The 16,384-nt window shown below is 36.4% G+C and overlaps 1 protein-coding gene across 2 annotated transcripts in view; it reads left to right on the top strand.

Moving 5' to 3' along the window:
• The window catches only part of slc4a10b (solute carrier family 4 member 10b), a 39,067-nt gene extending 26,032 nt beyond the window's left edge, over window positions 1-13,035 (top strand). For both annotated transcript variants that reach the window (XM_047815192.1, XM_047815191.1), the window contains 18 exons: window positions 808-896; window positions 1,073-1,230; window positions 2,381-2,468; window positions 3,040-3,186; window positions 3,751-3,845; window positions 4,933-5,107; window positions 5,284-5,417; window positions 5,869-6,114; window positions 6,989-7,094; window positions 8,401-8,562; window positions 9,251-9,364; window positions 9,463-9,624; window positions 10,762-11,013; window positions 11,493-11,561; window positions 11,637-11,810; window positions 12,404-12,526; window positions 12,738-12,802; window positions 12,932-13,035. In XM_047815192.1, coding sequence (XP_047671148.1) covers window positions 808-896; window positions 1,073-1,230; window positions 2,381-2,468; window positions 3,040-3,186; window positions 3,751-3,845; window positions 4,933-5,107; window positions 5,284-5,417; window positions 5,869-6,114; window positions 6,989-7,094; window positions 8,401-8,562; window positions 9,251-9,364; window positions 9,463-9,624; window positions 10,762-11,013; window positions 11,493-11,561; window positions 11,637-11,810; window positions 12,404-12,526; window positions 12,738-12,802; window positions 12,932-13,028 — 2,456 coding nt within the window. In that variant the 3' untranslated portion in view covers window positions 13,029-13,035. The remainder of the gene's footprint in view (window positions 1-807; window positions 897-1,072; window positions 1,231-2,380; window positions 2,469-3,039; window positions 3,187-3,750; window positions 3,846-4,932; window positions 5,108-5,283; window positions 5,418-5,868; window positions 6,115-6,988; window positions 7,095-8,400; window positions 8,563-9,250; window positions 9,365-9,462; window positions 9,625-10,761; window positions 11,014-11,492; window positions 11,562-11,636; window positions 11,811-12,403; window positions 12,527-12,737; window positions 12,803-12,931) is intronic.
• Window positions 13,036-16,384: the final 3,349 nt, after the last annotated feature.

Below are 16,384 nucleotides of genomic sequence, written 5' to 3'. Positions count from 1 at the left end.
AACAGCAAATGCATGAAGAGCACCAAACCTTGTTTTTTTTTTGTTTTTTGTTTTTTTCACTCTTGACTGTGAAAACATTGTGAACATTATTAGTAAGCTAATTTATGCATAGTGCTTTAACAAAAACCCACACAGGAACAGCAACCCTGAAGGCAGGGAGCATGACTAATTAACAAAGATCTGCTCATGCAGTGCAGGACACATTTACAGTTATTCTCACTACAGGTTAATGAGGTTTGGTGCTACTTCATGAATAGCAGACAGTAGATGTTACTGCTTTTAGTCTAGAATGCTGACACAGGATGGTATAAGAGAAATTGTCTCATTATTCCTCCTGCAGTTATTATGTGACTGGGTTACAACAAAATGCTCTTTATTTTCTTTCTGCTTATACTGTTTTTTATTCAAAATTTTAATTAATTGATGTGGTGGAAGTTAAAAAGAAAACAGTACTCCACATTGTCATCCTATCTTCCATCATTCATTAGCACCCATTATCCCTTTCTCTATGCATTAAATCAACAAAGCCTGCCTATGCTTAATACACCTCAGCAGAGCATCAGTAAACACTGCATACCTATTCCCTGTGTCTCTCTTTCTTTGTTTGCACGGATGCAAATCTGTTTGTTACTATATTTCGTCACTGTAATGCGGGGATGCTTGGAGGTTCTCTGCTCTGGTTGAACACTGGCTGATGGATAAAATAAGTACTGATGGATCGCTTCCGCTGTAGATGCTTAAAGTTTGCATGTGGAAAATAAATTCTGTACGTATGACTAGTGTTATGTGTTGTGATTGTGTGCACAGGCCAGATGATCCCTCCTCAGTCCCAGCCTACTGCACAAGACCTCAAGCCAGAGGTTATAAGAGAGAGCAGTAGTGTGGATTTCAGTAAGGTAAGTGTGATGAGCAGTAGGAAATATGAAAATAAGGATAACTACTGGTATCTTGACTCAGACTTTGGCCCTTGAAGCAGTGCCAACATATCCTCCAAAAGCACAACATAGGGCTGCACATAATGTATAATCATGTTTATTAGGTGTGCATATGCTGTGACCTTGCTGCCCCGTAGATAGACCTGCACTTCATGAAGAAGATTCCTGCTGGAGCTGAGGCCTCTAATATCCTGGTAGGAGAGCTGGAATTCTTGGAGAAACCTGTAGTGGCATTCGTACGTCTCTCACCTGCTGTCCTTCTCAATGGCCTGGCAGAAGTTCCCATAACCACGAGGTGACTGATCTTCTGTTCTGATCTCCAGCTTGAACTTTTAAATTCTGTATTGAAGGACTGATTAGTAACTGTAACGTAACAGTATCTTACTTAACTATAACGCTCCTAACTCGTTTAGCCTTTACAATAAAAATTATAAATAAAAGACGGTCTTTTCCACCTGTTATACAGCATATCTCATATTGTATTATTTCTCTTATACTGCACATCGTTGTTCAATCACCAGCCTCACGTTTTTCCATCTCTTGGTGTCATCTGCACCTCAGTTACAGCTTTGTTTTCTTTTCTGTCTTCTCTAAAGTCCTTTCAAAAATTCTAAATGAACATCTTCTCACAGAAAACCATATCAAGTTACAGCTACACGGTTTTAATCTGTTCGTGTGAAATGTCTATCTATCTATCTATCTATCTATCTATCTATCTATCTATCTATCTATCTATCTATCTATCTATCTATCTATCTATCTATCTATCTATCTATCTATCTATCTATCTAAGTTTTATTACACCTTGAGAGCTGCCAGGCAATTCAGTTTCTTTCCTCCAGATGTAGTGAAGAAAAGTGAGACCTGTGCCAGATGCTTATTTAATGGGTGCCAACAGTGTGGGAGCTGTTTAACACTGACACTATTAGATTGTGATTAAAACAGACTTTCTTCTGTTTTCCTTATTTAACAGATTTATCAGAAATCTAGGCTACTTAAATGGTGAGTTACCAGTGACTAATTAATGTAGCAAGTAGAACTATTATAAAACAGCAGGGATAACTGAGTAAATAATAACAGACAGGATAAGCATTATAGATATAAAGCCAGAGCAAAAACGTCAAGAGTTGGATTTATAATGGGACATCACAAAGAATGGGCTCAGGGACATTAGAGTGGCTAATGTCTGGAGCTGTCTTCTGCTGCAATGGACCACGCTCAATAATTAATGGGATTTTTTAATGCTGATTAATGAAAGGATATTTCCATCAAATTACAGTACTGCAGATTAGCTCCATTTGTTGTTCACATGTCTTTCTGTGCTGCAAGTTAATAATTTAGAATAAGATCGAATGGAAAGGTTTAAACCAAAACTAGAACCTCTATGATTTATAGGAACAGTGTTAGTATTTTGCATTAGGCATGTAATGTTATACTATTTGCAGGTTCCTCTTTATTCTTCTCGGGCCTCTGGGTAAAGGACCACAGTACCATGAGATTGGCAGGTCTATTGCAACCCTGATGACTGATGAGGTGTGAAAACTTTGTTTTTTTTTTTAGGACACTTGATTTAAAAATGAAAAACAGTTTTTTTTTTAATTTAAACAAAACACTTATTTGTTTTTCACACATTGCACATGAAATCTGTAAGTGTCTTTTGGCTTGATGGACCCACTTCACAAATGCGTTAGAGGCATTTTAGAAGTAATGTATCAGTTGTGACAGAATATATTTCTCTGAGACTGAAGAGAATCGAGGGAGTCTGAGGCCTTTCACACTTCTGCTGATTCTCTCACTCCTTCCTCAAAGCGATGAGGCACATTTCTGAATGCACATAATGACATGCAAACGCTTGCTCATTAGCTAGAATTTCAGTTTTTAGTGTTGCAACCAGTTACCCTGTTGCTATGGCAACACTGTAATCATGCTACTGTTAAGAGGCATACTAATATATACCCTTACCAGCAGTTTGGATTTTGATTTGCACTAGCTGTTTTTTTTTTCTGCTACTGTTGAGAGTTATGTTAATGTGTACTCATAGCAACAGTTTTCTTTTTTTTAATGAGAAGGTGATATAACTGAACAAAGCATTGTTGCATCCCAGGTCTTCCATGATGTTGCATATAAAGCTAAGGACCGCAATGATCTAGTGGCTGGAATTGACGAGTTCCTTGACCAAGTAACAGTGCTACCCCCTGGTGAATGGGACCCGTCTATCAGAATCGAGCCACCGAAAAACGTTCCTTCTCAGGTAAATGTGTGAGGCTGCAGACATATATAAAAAATTTTTGTTTAATATTAATGCCGTGTATACAGATTAGTGACATATTGTCTTCTGATGAAACGTCTCTTTCCTTACTGGAGTGTTTTCACCCAGGAGGACTCCACCTCTGTTTTACATGGTGTATATCGCACTCAATGTTTTAACGATTTAAAAAATGATGTAAATCATATTCTATGGCTTTCACAATTATCATATCTTTAACCAGCTGAATACTGTACATATGCAAAATTATAGACGTGTTAGACTGCACCACTAACATCAAAACACCACATGAGAGAACATCTTCCCTCCCACTGAAGCTGTTCTAGAAGCTTGTGATGGTTTAACACTTCATTTCTTGCCTATCTGTATATAATAAATTGTAGTTACAAATATAGCGGTTTATGTTTTCTTTCACTTTGGAGAAAATTCTGTGGATTTAAACCAATTACATCGAGCAGAGATGGAGCTGACATGAGTGCTCTTTGTGTGTGTGTGTGTGTGTGTGTGTGTGTGTGTGTGTGTGTGTGTGTATTTGTGTGTGATAAACAGGAGAAAAGAAAAATCCCTGCTGTCCCCAATGGAGAGCTGGCAGAGAGTAAGGAACATGGGGGGCATGGAGGCCCTGAGCTACAGCACACCGGGAGGTGGGTATGGACAGTGTGTGTTTGTGTGAGTGTGTAAGTGTGTATGTGTGTCTATGTGCTTATGTTGAAAAGTCAGTGTGTGAGTAAGCCAAAGTATGTGTGTGTGGATCTAGTGACTGTGCATTTGAGTGAGGTTGAGAAGGTCAAAGAATATGTAAGAGAGAAATGAAAGCCTTAAACTTTGTAGCCTATGGGTCTGTTTACTGTATATAAACAAATGCCATGGCATTGAAATCAATTTTCGCAACTTTGAAATGAACTGGACGGACGCCACAGCTGACATTTGGTCACAGAGACTCCCCCCACGAGTGACAGTTTTCACAACTCGCCTCAACTTTCTCTCTTCTCATCACAACAGCCCCCTTCTGTTCTCAAATCCCTCTCTTTTTTCCCATACTTTTGCAACAATCACATGCTAATTGAAACCTCATTAAAAATAGCTTTAACTTGATTAAATACACAGATTTTTTGCTAAACCACCACATGCCAGGCTTAAAGTATCTAGAAGTATATTTGTGCTAAATTAAGGAGGCTGACTTTTGTGTCTATTGATATTACGAATATGTGAAGATTTCCCATTATTCACTAAGGCTTGATTGGTGATTAAATATTATTAAATGTAATATTATTAGATTAGATTTGAATTAATTTTCTTCTTTAACAGAGAAGACCATGCATTTATTTTTAAACATAGAAGCAGATCACAGGAGCAGATCCAGCCAGATTATTGGATATAGGATTATGACCTCAATTTATTATTGTCATTTGACATTCATGTAAAGAAACCAATCATTAAATCTGAAATCACTTCAGATGGTAAGATGAGCAGCCTTTTGTCTTATTTGTGTGTGGTCCTGATTATTGACAGGAAGATGTATAATTACAGATGGGCTGTAAATCTTGTATAAAAGTAAATATTCTGTATCTTTATAGTAATTTCTTTAGTAGTTCATTGGAGACAAAATCGACATATGCCTTTAACATTTCTCTAAAATGCAGTCAAAAAAGTCAGCTTAAGTTATCCAACTTTAAAGTCAGGTTATGACAGGTATATGACTCCCACATGGATGTGTCCTGTGTGTTCTAGGCTGTTTGGTGGGCTTTTCCGGGATATAAAGCGCAAGGCACCACATTACCTATCTGACTACACAGATGCCATCAGTTTGCAGTGTGTGGCTTCTTTCCTCTTCCTCTACTGTGCCTGCATGTCTCCTGTCATCACCTTCGGGGGACTGCTGGGGGAAGCCACAGAGGGACGCATTGTAGGAAAACTCTAATATAATATTGTTTCCAGACAATACTGTAAACAATACTGATTTCATTTAAACTAGTCTGTATAAAAAAACAGATAAAACTATAGTTTTAATTTATTCACATTCACACATACACTTAACATACCCAGTGTTTTTAAATCTCAAATTTTATGTATTAAATTTAGAGTGCTATCGAGTCTTTGTTTGGCGCGTCGATGACTGGAATTGCTTACTCGCTGTTTGCGGGCCAACCTCTCACCATCCTTGGCAGTACTGGACCTGTGCTGGTTTTCGAGAAGATTTTATTCAAATTCTGCAAGTGAGGCTGCTTTCATCATCCATAAAATTAAATATTGATTACAGATATGACATATTAACTCACTATCAGAACTGCATACTGTAAATGTGTGGGTCATGGCTTGAGATTTATACATGTTAATACCTAATGTAAATGAAAGGTCTTTGGATTCCTCTGCTGTATATTTATAAAGGATCTACCAGACTGTTCCTTCCAGTGCTAGAAAAACAATATGTACCTCTCTCTCAGATTGCTTAGAAGATGAAATATATTTACTATATGTTGGTAAATAAATGCATATTATTGGACATTTTTATTTAAATAATCAGGATGACTGGTTTGCATGTAGTGATGCTTGAATAACAGAACAGCACAAATGACTTTTTTTATAGCAAAACCTTAAATGTCAACTCATCGTCGCTTGTTAGATTGGTTATATTAAGATCACAGTACCTTGTTCTCTTTATTCTAGGGAATATGGGTTGTCCTATCTGTCTCTGAGGACATGTATTGGCCTTTGGACTGCTTTTTTCTGTTTGCTGCTGGTGGCTACTGATGCCAGCACACTCGTTTGCTACATAACTCGTTTTACAGAAGAAGCCTTTGCCTCACTCATCTGCATCATTTTCATCTATGAGGCTCTGGAGAAGCTGATCCACCTCGGCGATACTTACCCTTTCAACACGAACAACAACATTGAGAAACTCACCACCTATTCGTGAGGGCAAACACACGCACACACACACACACACACACACACACACACACACACACACACACACACACACACACACACACACACACACACACACACACACACACACACACACACACACACACACACACATACACACACTTTCCATCATTACAAATGTAAGTTACAGCAATATTGTGTTGCTTTCCAGGATGTAATTTAGATTAGATTAGATTATAATAGATTAGATTAGACAACGAAGTGCAGTTTTGCATCTAACCAGAAGTGCAATAAGCAGCAAGTGCAAGATGTACAGTATTTACAGTATGTACAGTATAATATACAGATGAATATGCTATGGACAAGATATACATTTTGGGTTCAATAGACATGATATACAGGGTGTTATGTATTATATATTATATTGACAGATATACTGTACAGTTGCTATTGACATAATATACAGGAGAGGGCGGTCACTAGGAGACAGAGTTCAGTAAGGAAACAGCCCTAGGGAAAAATCTGTTCCTCAGTCTACTGGTTTTTGTCTGGAAGCTTCTGAAGCACCTACATGAGGGAATGGGGACAAACTCTATGGGCAGGGGGAGAAGAGTCATTGTAAATGACAATGAAAATGGCTATTTACAATGAAACTGTGAAACTGAAAAGCAGTTTCCTTTTCCTGAGAACACATTTTGCTAAATTGTGATGGTAGGAACTACAGTACGATATAATTCTGTAGGTTAGATTACGTACGGTGTTGTACAGGTTATTGAACAGCTATGTCTAGGCTTTCCTCCAGCATTTTGCAATAATTTTAGCATTTTTTTATTTCTCCATCTGAATCTGATCAAACACTATTCATCGTTGAAACATGTGTTATTTTCTGCATCTGCAGATGTGCTTGTATAGAGCCTGTGAACCCCAGCAATGCCACCCTGCTGTATTGGGAGCAGAACAACATCACAGCATCAGAGATCTACTGGGAGGCTCTGGAAGTGCAGGTTAAACCTCCTATTCATTACCTGAATACAATGTTGTAAAGCATTGATCCATGAATATCTTCCTTAGAATGTGATCCTATCATAAAAACCAAGAAGTATCAAGAAATATCAAGAAGCTTCAAGATCCTGTTTCAGAAACAGACTTGATGGATGTGAACGCTCAAATAATTTGTGTAAAGTGGGTTGTGCTCAGCAGACCTTCTTCAATCATGGATTCAAGCTAAATGAGTGATGTTTCACTGGATTATTTGTTTAGATATTTCTGAATAAGGGATTAAGTTGGACATTCATTTCCTCTTTAACACAAAGGTTTAATTACATATGATATTATCAGCAACAATTTATATTTATTATTGAGAGAAAATTGGAATGTTAGAAATTGTATTTTTTGTTATTGTTATTTATATGAATTTCAGATTTCCTAAATATTTTGTATGTCCCCTTTTCTCTTTAATGAAAGTGTGCACTCAAAGTTTGTGTAAATCTTGCTGATCCATTTTAGATCCAGTCCATCAAAGTGTCGTCTGAACACATGCTTCCATATAAAGGATCAAACTCATAGAAAATCTGATCTTTTGTACACTTAAGATAACATTTTCAATATCACAAATGTACTATTTATTTAAATACATTTAAATAGTGCACTAGATTTGTACTTGTTTTAAAAATTAATGTCGCCCCCCCCAGTTTTAAATGAAAATTAAATCCTGATTGTTAATGTCATCTCAAACGTTTAGACTTCACAGAATGATCAAAAAATCTGCATCCCATGCAAATGGCTTGTTCTTTCCAATGCAGACAGAGCAATAGGTGAGATTAAGGACATGTGGCTTGGATTATACTGGATTAGCAAAGCCAAACCACTAAAAGCAAAATGTTTTCCTCTGCTTCAGACTGGACAAGAGGACTGTTTATAGCAACAAGACACTTTGTTCTATCTGCTGTGTAAGAAGGAAAGTGAAGAAATAGTGAAAAAGAGCGTTCAGATCACATTATCATCTTTTATAAGACTAAATACACAAATGTTAATTTTTAAAGTAATAATAATAATAATAATAATAATAATAATAATAAAATTAAGTTAAAGGTATAATCACTCAATTCAGATTAGTGATTTGGAGTAATTCAATTTGGACAAATTACTTAATGTAACAAATGACAGTGAAATTTAAATGGCTTTTGGACTGTACTTATTTTTCAGTTGTTCAAAATCAATCGTTTGCATTGTTATTTAACTTAAAGTATATATTATATATATATTTTGAAAGTTATCCTACACATCATACTGCCTCTCTGTCTGTCACAGGACTGCATAGAGAAGAAAGGGGTGTTTGTGGGTTCAGCCTGTGGACCTCATGGTCCCTACGTCCCTGATGTACTGTTCTGGTCCGTTGTGCTGTTCTTCTCCACTGTGGCCATGTCTGCTTTCCTGAAAGAATTCAAAACCAGCAGATACTTTCCCACCAAGGTACTTTATATGCGTGTTTGTGTGTGTGTGTCTGTGTGTGTCTGTGTGTGTATATGTGTGTGTGTGTGTGTGTGTGTGTGTGTGTGTGTGTGTGTGTGTGTGTGTGTGTGTGTGAGAGAGAGAGAGAGAGAGAGAGAGAGAGAGAGAGAGAGAGAGAGAGAGAGAGAGAGAGAGAATAATAGCGTAAAAGTGGTGCGTAAGGCTGCACAGTGAAAGGCTTTTCTGTGCGTTGGTGCCCTCTAGTGGATGATCGAGAGAATAAAGGCGACCCCGAAATAAAGGCTTGACTGTGTCCGTATGCATTATTCCTTTAGATGTTGACATATCATGTCTTCTAAAATCACCCCCTTCCTTCTACCTGAGCAGAAAACAGGGCAAAATGTTAGTCAACAAAACCTTTATTTAAACACAATAAGGAGCTCACCAGAAAGAAAGCATATTAAAATATGTAAAATAGACTTAGAAACGACTGCTATAAACCTATCCAGTTTATTAAACTAGTTTTAGGTATATTTGTTATATTTTGTACCTTGATACAAGGCTCTTTATTGCTACTTACTCTGTTACAGTAATTGTTTTATTATTTGCTCCATCAGTACTGAAAGACATTTGAGGAAAGGTGAAAAATGTGAAAATTATTTCATACATTTTTATACCTACATTATATTATATTTTGTTTCTGCTTCAGATCAGATCAATCATCAGTGATTTTGCTGTGTTTATTACCATTCTGACAATGGTTCTGGTGGACTACGCTTTAGGTGTCCCATCACCCAAACTGCAGGTCCCCAACAAGTTTAAGGTGAGACACTCTCCTGATATTATATATATAAAAAATATAAAATATAGGAGTTTTTGTATTGTGATTGTAATTAAATGACTGCGTTTATGCCCATGTAGCCAACACGAGATGACCGAGGTTGGTTCATCAACCCATTGGGTCCAAACCCCTGGTGGACTTGTATCGTATCGGTGTTCCCTGCTCTTCTCTGTACCATCCTTATCTTCATGGACCAGCAGATTACTGCAGTCATTATAAACAGGAAGGAACACAAACTTAAGGTACCAGTGACAACATTGTTTTTGTTTTTTTATTACATTTCATTACATTTGATCATTGTGTCCATGTTTCCTGTATATTTAAAGACCATTTTATAGCACATTTTTGTATTAGGAAACGATTGGTTCGTAGACAGTAGCGTTACTAACTGAGCAGTTTAATCCCATATGGCTTTTCGAATATCAATACCGTCGCCAGAAAACCTTGTGAGTCCATTTTTAACAGTTTTGATTTTGTTTTACTTAAACTGAAAACTGTCACTCCGCTCTGTTCCCTATGGGCATGCTACAGATCTGGGAGTTAGCAATCATCTTTGTGCACCTTGAAGTTCTGTGATGATTTATCCAAAATGCTGTTTTTGGAGATGTGGGATGTTTCTGGGGTATTTTTTTTTCAAAGCGGCAATGAGATCTGTATAAAAAGTTAATTGCTAAGTCGACATGTTCCAGCATACTCGGATCAACTAAGATTAATATGCTGGTGATACCATAAAGATAAAAGACGTTTACAATCATAGAGTCAGAATCTCACAAATGTTTGTTTATTGCTTATAAATAAGAAGAAAGATGTGTGTGCCCTGTGTGTGGACTTTGCACATTCTCCCTGTGCTTCTGCAGTTTCCTCCAGGTACTTTAGTTTCCTTCCCAGTTCACAGACACACTTTCTAGGCTGATTGACCTCTCCAACTTGTGTTTAGTGTGTGGAAAAGTGTGAGTCTGTGTGCGATTGTGCCGTACAATAGTCTGGCACCATGTCCATGCTGTCCTCTGCCCTGTGTCCTGAGTCCCCTGGAACAGACTCCAGGCTCCCCACAAGCACATGTAGGACAAGTGGTATAGGACATGGATGGATTTATGGATGGATGGATGGATGGATAATAATAATAACAATACCATATATATTACATGACAAAAGTTTAAATATGCTCATAGAAAGTTATATTGTAGAATAATATAGAACTGATATGAAAAACAAATAAACACTGTTTTATATTTTAAATTCATTGTTTGATGTTTTTATATAATAATAATAATAATAATAATAAGAAGAAGAAGAAGAAGAAGAAGAAAGAATAGATGATGTTGTGGTAGTGAGTCTGTGGTTGCTATAAGTGGTCTATATTTTTGTGTTGGCTGCAGAAAGGCTGTGGTTACCACCTGGACCTGTTTGTGGTGGGTGTGATGCTGGGGGTGTGTTCACTGATGGGGCTGCCCTGGTTTGTGGCAGCTACAGTGCTTTCTATCTCACACGTGAACAGTCTGAAGCTGGAGTCAGAGAGCTCAGCCCCAGGAGAGCAGCCTAAGTTTCTGGGCATCAGAGAACAGCGGTTTACTGGCCTCATGATTTTTCTCCTGATGGGATGCTCTGTCTTCATGACCTCCGTTCTTAAGGTCTGCTCCTACACTGCACAATCACCACAGTGATGTTTAAACATTGTTCTGTTATGGATGCAGTAAAAGAGGATCTCAGTGATAAATTTCTATAAAAGATCTAAATGGCTTCTCGATAATGGGAGATTTACAAAGGAATTAAATAGAGCTGAACCTGATTTATGTCCAGAGTAATGTTTCACACGGCTCAGATGTGTATTATATTTAAATAGTTTATCTTAAATTATCGCAATATGTAGAGAAAAAACATACAAGGCAACCTGCTTTAAAAAACACAGGGTTAACTAATTATGCCAAAAGAAAGTTTGCACTTTTCCATACCTGCCCCTAAACAAATAAAGTCTTTTTAACCTCATCAGTCACTTCATTAGATATGATAAATATATCAAGTTGTTAGTATTTGAATTAATATAGAAAGAATTTCATTTAGAGTCTCAGCATTAAAACAACCGCTTGCTTATTTAGCATTTGTTTTGCAGTTTATTCCAATGCCTGTGCTGTATGGAGTGTTTCTTTATATGGGAGCATCATCTCTACGGGGAATACAGGTATGAATATAAGCATTCAAATGCACTTCATGCTCGTTTTGTAATCGGTGTCTTTGTGACCTTGTCTTTGATCAGTTCTTTGACAGGTTGAGGTTGTTTGGTATGCCAGCTAAGCACCAGCCGGATTTTATCTACCTGAGGCACGTTCCTCTGCGGAAGGTTCATCTGTTCACCATCATCCAGCTCAGCTGCTTGGTTCTTCTCTGGGTCATTAAAACGTCTCGCGCCGCCATCGTCTTTCCTATGATGGTACCTTTTTCCTGACAAATAATCAAACTAATTTCTATAGTGACTCAGAAACTCAATTTTATGATATAATATATGTATATATGTATTATTAAAATATAGTTATAAAATATATATTTAAAATCTTAAAATATATATTTAGAATCATTTTTGAGCTACAACGATAACAAGCTACTTTCATTTGTAAATGAAATTGGCTAAAAGTTCAGCTGCTATTTTTTCCAGTAAGGGAATATTATGAACATCAATGCTCCATGGTTTTGTTGTGCACTGTGGGATTTGTAGGGAGCACATGTTTCAGTATACTGGAAGGATTTTGCAATTGATACAGTCCTTAAAATTTCTGAATCACCGATCAGTGGCATGATTATTTCCTACTTTTCTCTTCAGTATATGATTGTTTATTATTTCTGTATGTATTTTTGAAAAGGCACATTTTATTCCATTTCTTTGTGTTTGTTGTATGTTGAAAAAGAAAAGCAGCAAGATCAGGGTGTAAATATTTATAGACCTTTGGCAGGTGTCAGCGTTTACTGGATTTTCGGCAGGAGAACATACTTTGGAGTGCGTTATTATTTTGTTTCGGTTATCGGCAGGTTCTTGCTCTGGTATTTATTCGGAAGCTGCTGGATTTTATCTTCACTAAAAGAGAGTTGAGCTGGCTGGATGACCTCATGCCAGAAAGTAAGAAAAAGAAAATGGAGGATGCAGAAAAAGAGGTGAGCTGATAAAGTTTCTAACATAGTTATTGTCAGTTTCAGGAAACTGAAAGATGGGAGATCAAAAGGTGGATGAAGTTCTCACTGGCATTATTACAGTAAAAGTCTCTCTCTCTCTCTCTCTCTCTCTCTCTCTCTCTCTCTCTCTCTCTCTCTCTCTCTCTCTCTCTCTCTCTCTCTCTCTCTCTCTCTCTCTATTCCTTTCTGCCAGGAGGAGCAAAGTATTCTGGCAGAAGAAGAGGGAGTAGTACAAGTGCCATTGGAAGGACATTACAAGTGTGTGCCAATTTCACTGACAAATCGAATAAAAATAGTTGCAGTGCATAGCATAATATTTTTCTACTACAGACATCAGATTTTGGCGCTGTTTGTGAAATGGCTGATTTAGATTTTCTTCTTTTCTAGGGATGATCCGTCGTCTGTGAACATCACTGATGAGATGTCTAAAGCCTCCTTCGGAAACACTTGGAAGGCTGTCAGCTCCGATGGCTCAAAAAAGTGAACCAAACTAAAAAAGGTTTGCATTCTTTTTCATTTGTATGTAAAGTACACATTAAAATCATAAAGATATCAGAAAAATCAGTCACAGCTTTAAGTCAGAAAATCGGCCACAGCTTTAAGTTCTGTTATTCTTCTTTTATTTATTTTTTTCATATTTCCTCTTAGTCCTGGCAGACTTGGTTTATTTATTTGATTTTTTTTTTTTTTGGTTTAAAGGTTTTTTAAATGTCATGAACATTAAATATCAAATTAGTTTTATGCTTCTCCTTGTGAAGATTTTCTAAAAAATGCATTAATTAGATGCTTGCAATCTAAATGTATTTCAGCATCAGCCTCCATCTTAAGCTGTTTTTCTTACTCTCCTAGTTGCTGAGCACTTAATGTAAGTGACCTCACTCTATTCTCTTTTAGCATGTCATCTAATTCTTTATAATGAGATGTTCTATGTTGTTACTTGTAAATTATTAGCATGCTCTCTTTTTGTATCTTGCATTTTCATCATTTTAAAGCAAATTATGTTTCTTTTACTTAGTTGCTGTAACATTTTTCTTATTCTCACTTACATTCAAGTGACTGAAAAAAGCTTGTAGAGATAATTATGAAGGATTCTAAATTAAAATCTGAAAATAGCTTTCTAAAGTTTCTTTAAAGACATTTAAGCTCTAAACTTTAATCAAGCCTCCAAAACACAGGCCAAGCTTTTCAAACTATTTTTGTCAGGAAATTATGAATTACCACTAAAAATATTACAACTGTAGGGTGGCATGGTGGCTTAGTGGTTAGCACTTTTGCCTCACACCTCCAGGGTTGGGGGTTCGATTCCCGCATCCGCATTGTGTGTGTGGAATTTGCGTGTTCTCCTCGTGCCTCAGGGGTTTCCTCCGGGTACTCCGGTTTCCTCCCCGGTCCAAAGACATGCATGGTAGGTTGATTGGCATCTCTCGAAAATTGTCCGTAGTGTGTGATTGTGTAAGTGAATGAGAGTGTGTGTGCCCTGTGATGGGTTGGCACTCCGTCCAGGGTGTATCCCGCCTTGATGCTCGATGAGATAGGCACAGGCTCCCCGTGACCCGATGTAGTTCGGATAAGCTGTAGAAAATGAATGAATGAATGAATATTACAATTGTACATTGCATTTATAGAATTAGAAATGTAAATATAATAAGGTAAAGACGGTCTTCCAGCTTGATTTGCTCAGCTGCTGAAGGGCTAGACCAGTCTGGACAAATTTTTAGCAAGGTATGTGATTTTTAGCATACTACACGCTTTTAAAAACATAAATATTTAAAAAAAACTTATAATAAGATAGGCCTATCAAACAAACAAATATATAAACAAACAACAGTTCATGCTATGGAATTACTATTGGATATTCACCAGGTTTTTGAAAGACTAACAGTAAAATGCTGTTTCAAATGCTATTTGCATTTATTTATTATTATGGTAACTAGCAGTTAGCAGTGAATGCACATGTCTCACCAGATTTCAATTTCTAGCTATACAAAATTAAACATCTTTTTCATTCTTTATTTTTCTGTATGAGTAAGAAGATACTATTACATAGCTACAGGCTTACACAATATACTAGCTATATAGTACGTAACTTACATAACGTAGCTATCTAGATACTGTAGGTGTCTTTCAAACCTGTGAAGGGGAAATAAATAACAGGGAATAGAATATGTATATAAAGTAATAAGGTTACACTTGAATATTTTGCTAATTAATTAGTTATGAACATACTGTAGCTGGTAACATCCATTACTGCAGCTAATCTAGCTAATGTTTATACTAGAGAATGTTAGTCTTGTACTCTTCTTAGATTTTGGAAGTAGTGTCAACCATAAATAATATGTTGAAGTATTTCCACAAGACCTGTCTACATAATGCAACGTTCTCTTTGAGAGAGGATAATGTTTGGGCTTGTTCTGAATCTTCTCTGTCAATCTTCTGTCAATCTCTCGGCTAAAGGGAATCTATTTGCTTCTATTATCTGATGCTAAACTGCTAAAACACTGCTACATGTCTTTTATGTCCAATCTCACTACACTGCTATTGTAGGATATACAAAAACAGCAAATTTATTACAATAATAAGGCCTAGACATTTAACAGGACCTGTTATATTTGCTGTGATTGTTTATCTCGGTTTAGACATGGCCTGCAGCATCACAGGAAGGCAAGGACATGAAAGAAATGAGAGCTTCAACATAAAGACAAGCTTCTGATCTGCGTCTTTTTCACTGTGGTCTCACACACAAAAACACTCTGATATCATTTGCCACATGTTTCTGCTCCTATATGTCTTTGTTCCTTTCTCTTTAGTGCTTCAGTAGTTTTTTTTTAAACTTTCATTTCTAAATACTGTGTGCATGGTTGAAAAATTGTCAGTCTCTATTTATACGTACATTTTCTGTTTACTTAAATAAAACAATACCAGCAGATGAAGGTGAGGAGTGCAGACTTTGAAAGTTATGTGTTGGAAAAATTAAAAACTATTCTAAAGACATTTTTCATTTTAAATGGATTTATATGTATTTATTTGTATTTTCTATGTTTATGTATTAGTCTTCTTCCTGTTATCCTATATATAACTAAACTAGAAGGTGAAACAAATATTCAAAAGACTACTAGTAGATTTAAACCATAAATGTCCATGTTATATACATTCATCCTTTATCAATATCATCATCATCACCATCATCATCATCATCATCATCATCATCATCATCATCATCATCATCATCATCATCATCATCATCAGCATCATCAATGCTGGATGAATCAAGTTGTCATTACTGTATTATTTTTCTTTCTTTCTAAGGTAGAATAAATGGCAAACTATAGTACAGTATATTATTTTGTTATAAGAGTATAACCTCAGAATAGAGGTTTAGCCAATTACTTTGCAATTAAAAAAAAAGATTTGTATCATTTTAATTATGTATTTGCTATATTTTCAGATTGATACTGAGATGTGTACCTGATTTCTGTTGATCTATATATCTAATGATTTTGTAGGATGTGTGTTGATTATGTCAATATGCCAAAGTCCAAATAGATATCCCTGATAGCTGGCTCATTGCTCATCTCTGATTAAATAATACCACATGGCAGTTTCTCAGTACCAGTATTTAATGCACTGGAACAACCTGAAGCTTAATCTTTGTGTTGTAGGGAAGCAGAACTGGCACAGAAATGACAGACGTTTTCTATAAATATTCTGAAGGGCATTTCTCAAACAGGTCATATTCTCCATCTCAGTGTTTGTTTTTTTAAAGACTCTATGAAGGGCATAATATAACTTGAGAATAAATGCAATATTAATCTAGAAGGGCAAAATAAAAGGTTTATAAAT

The sequence above is a fragment of the Tachysurus fulvidraco genome, chromosome 6 (assembly GCF_022655615.1).
Source record: "Tachysurus fulvidraco isolate hzauxx_2018 chromosome 6, HZAU_PFXX_2.0, whole genome shotgun sequence".
NCBI lineage: Eukaryota > Metazoa > Chordata > Actinopteri > Siluriformes > Bagridae > Tachysurus > Tachysurus fulvidraco.
This window is presented reverse-complemented; position numbering and strand designations above follow the sequence as displayed.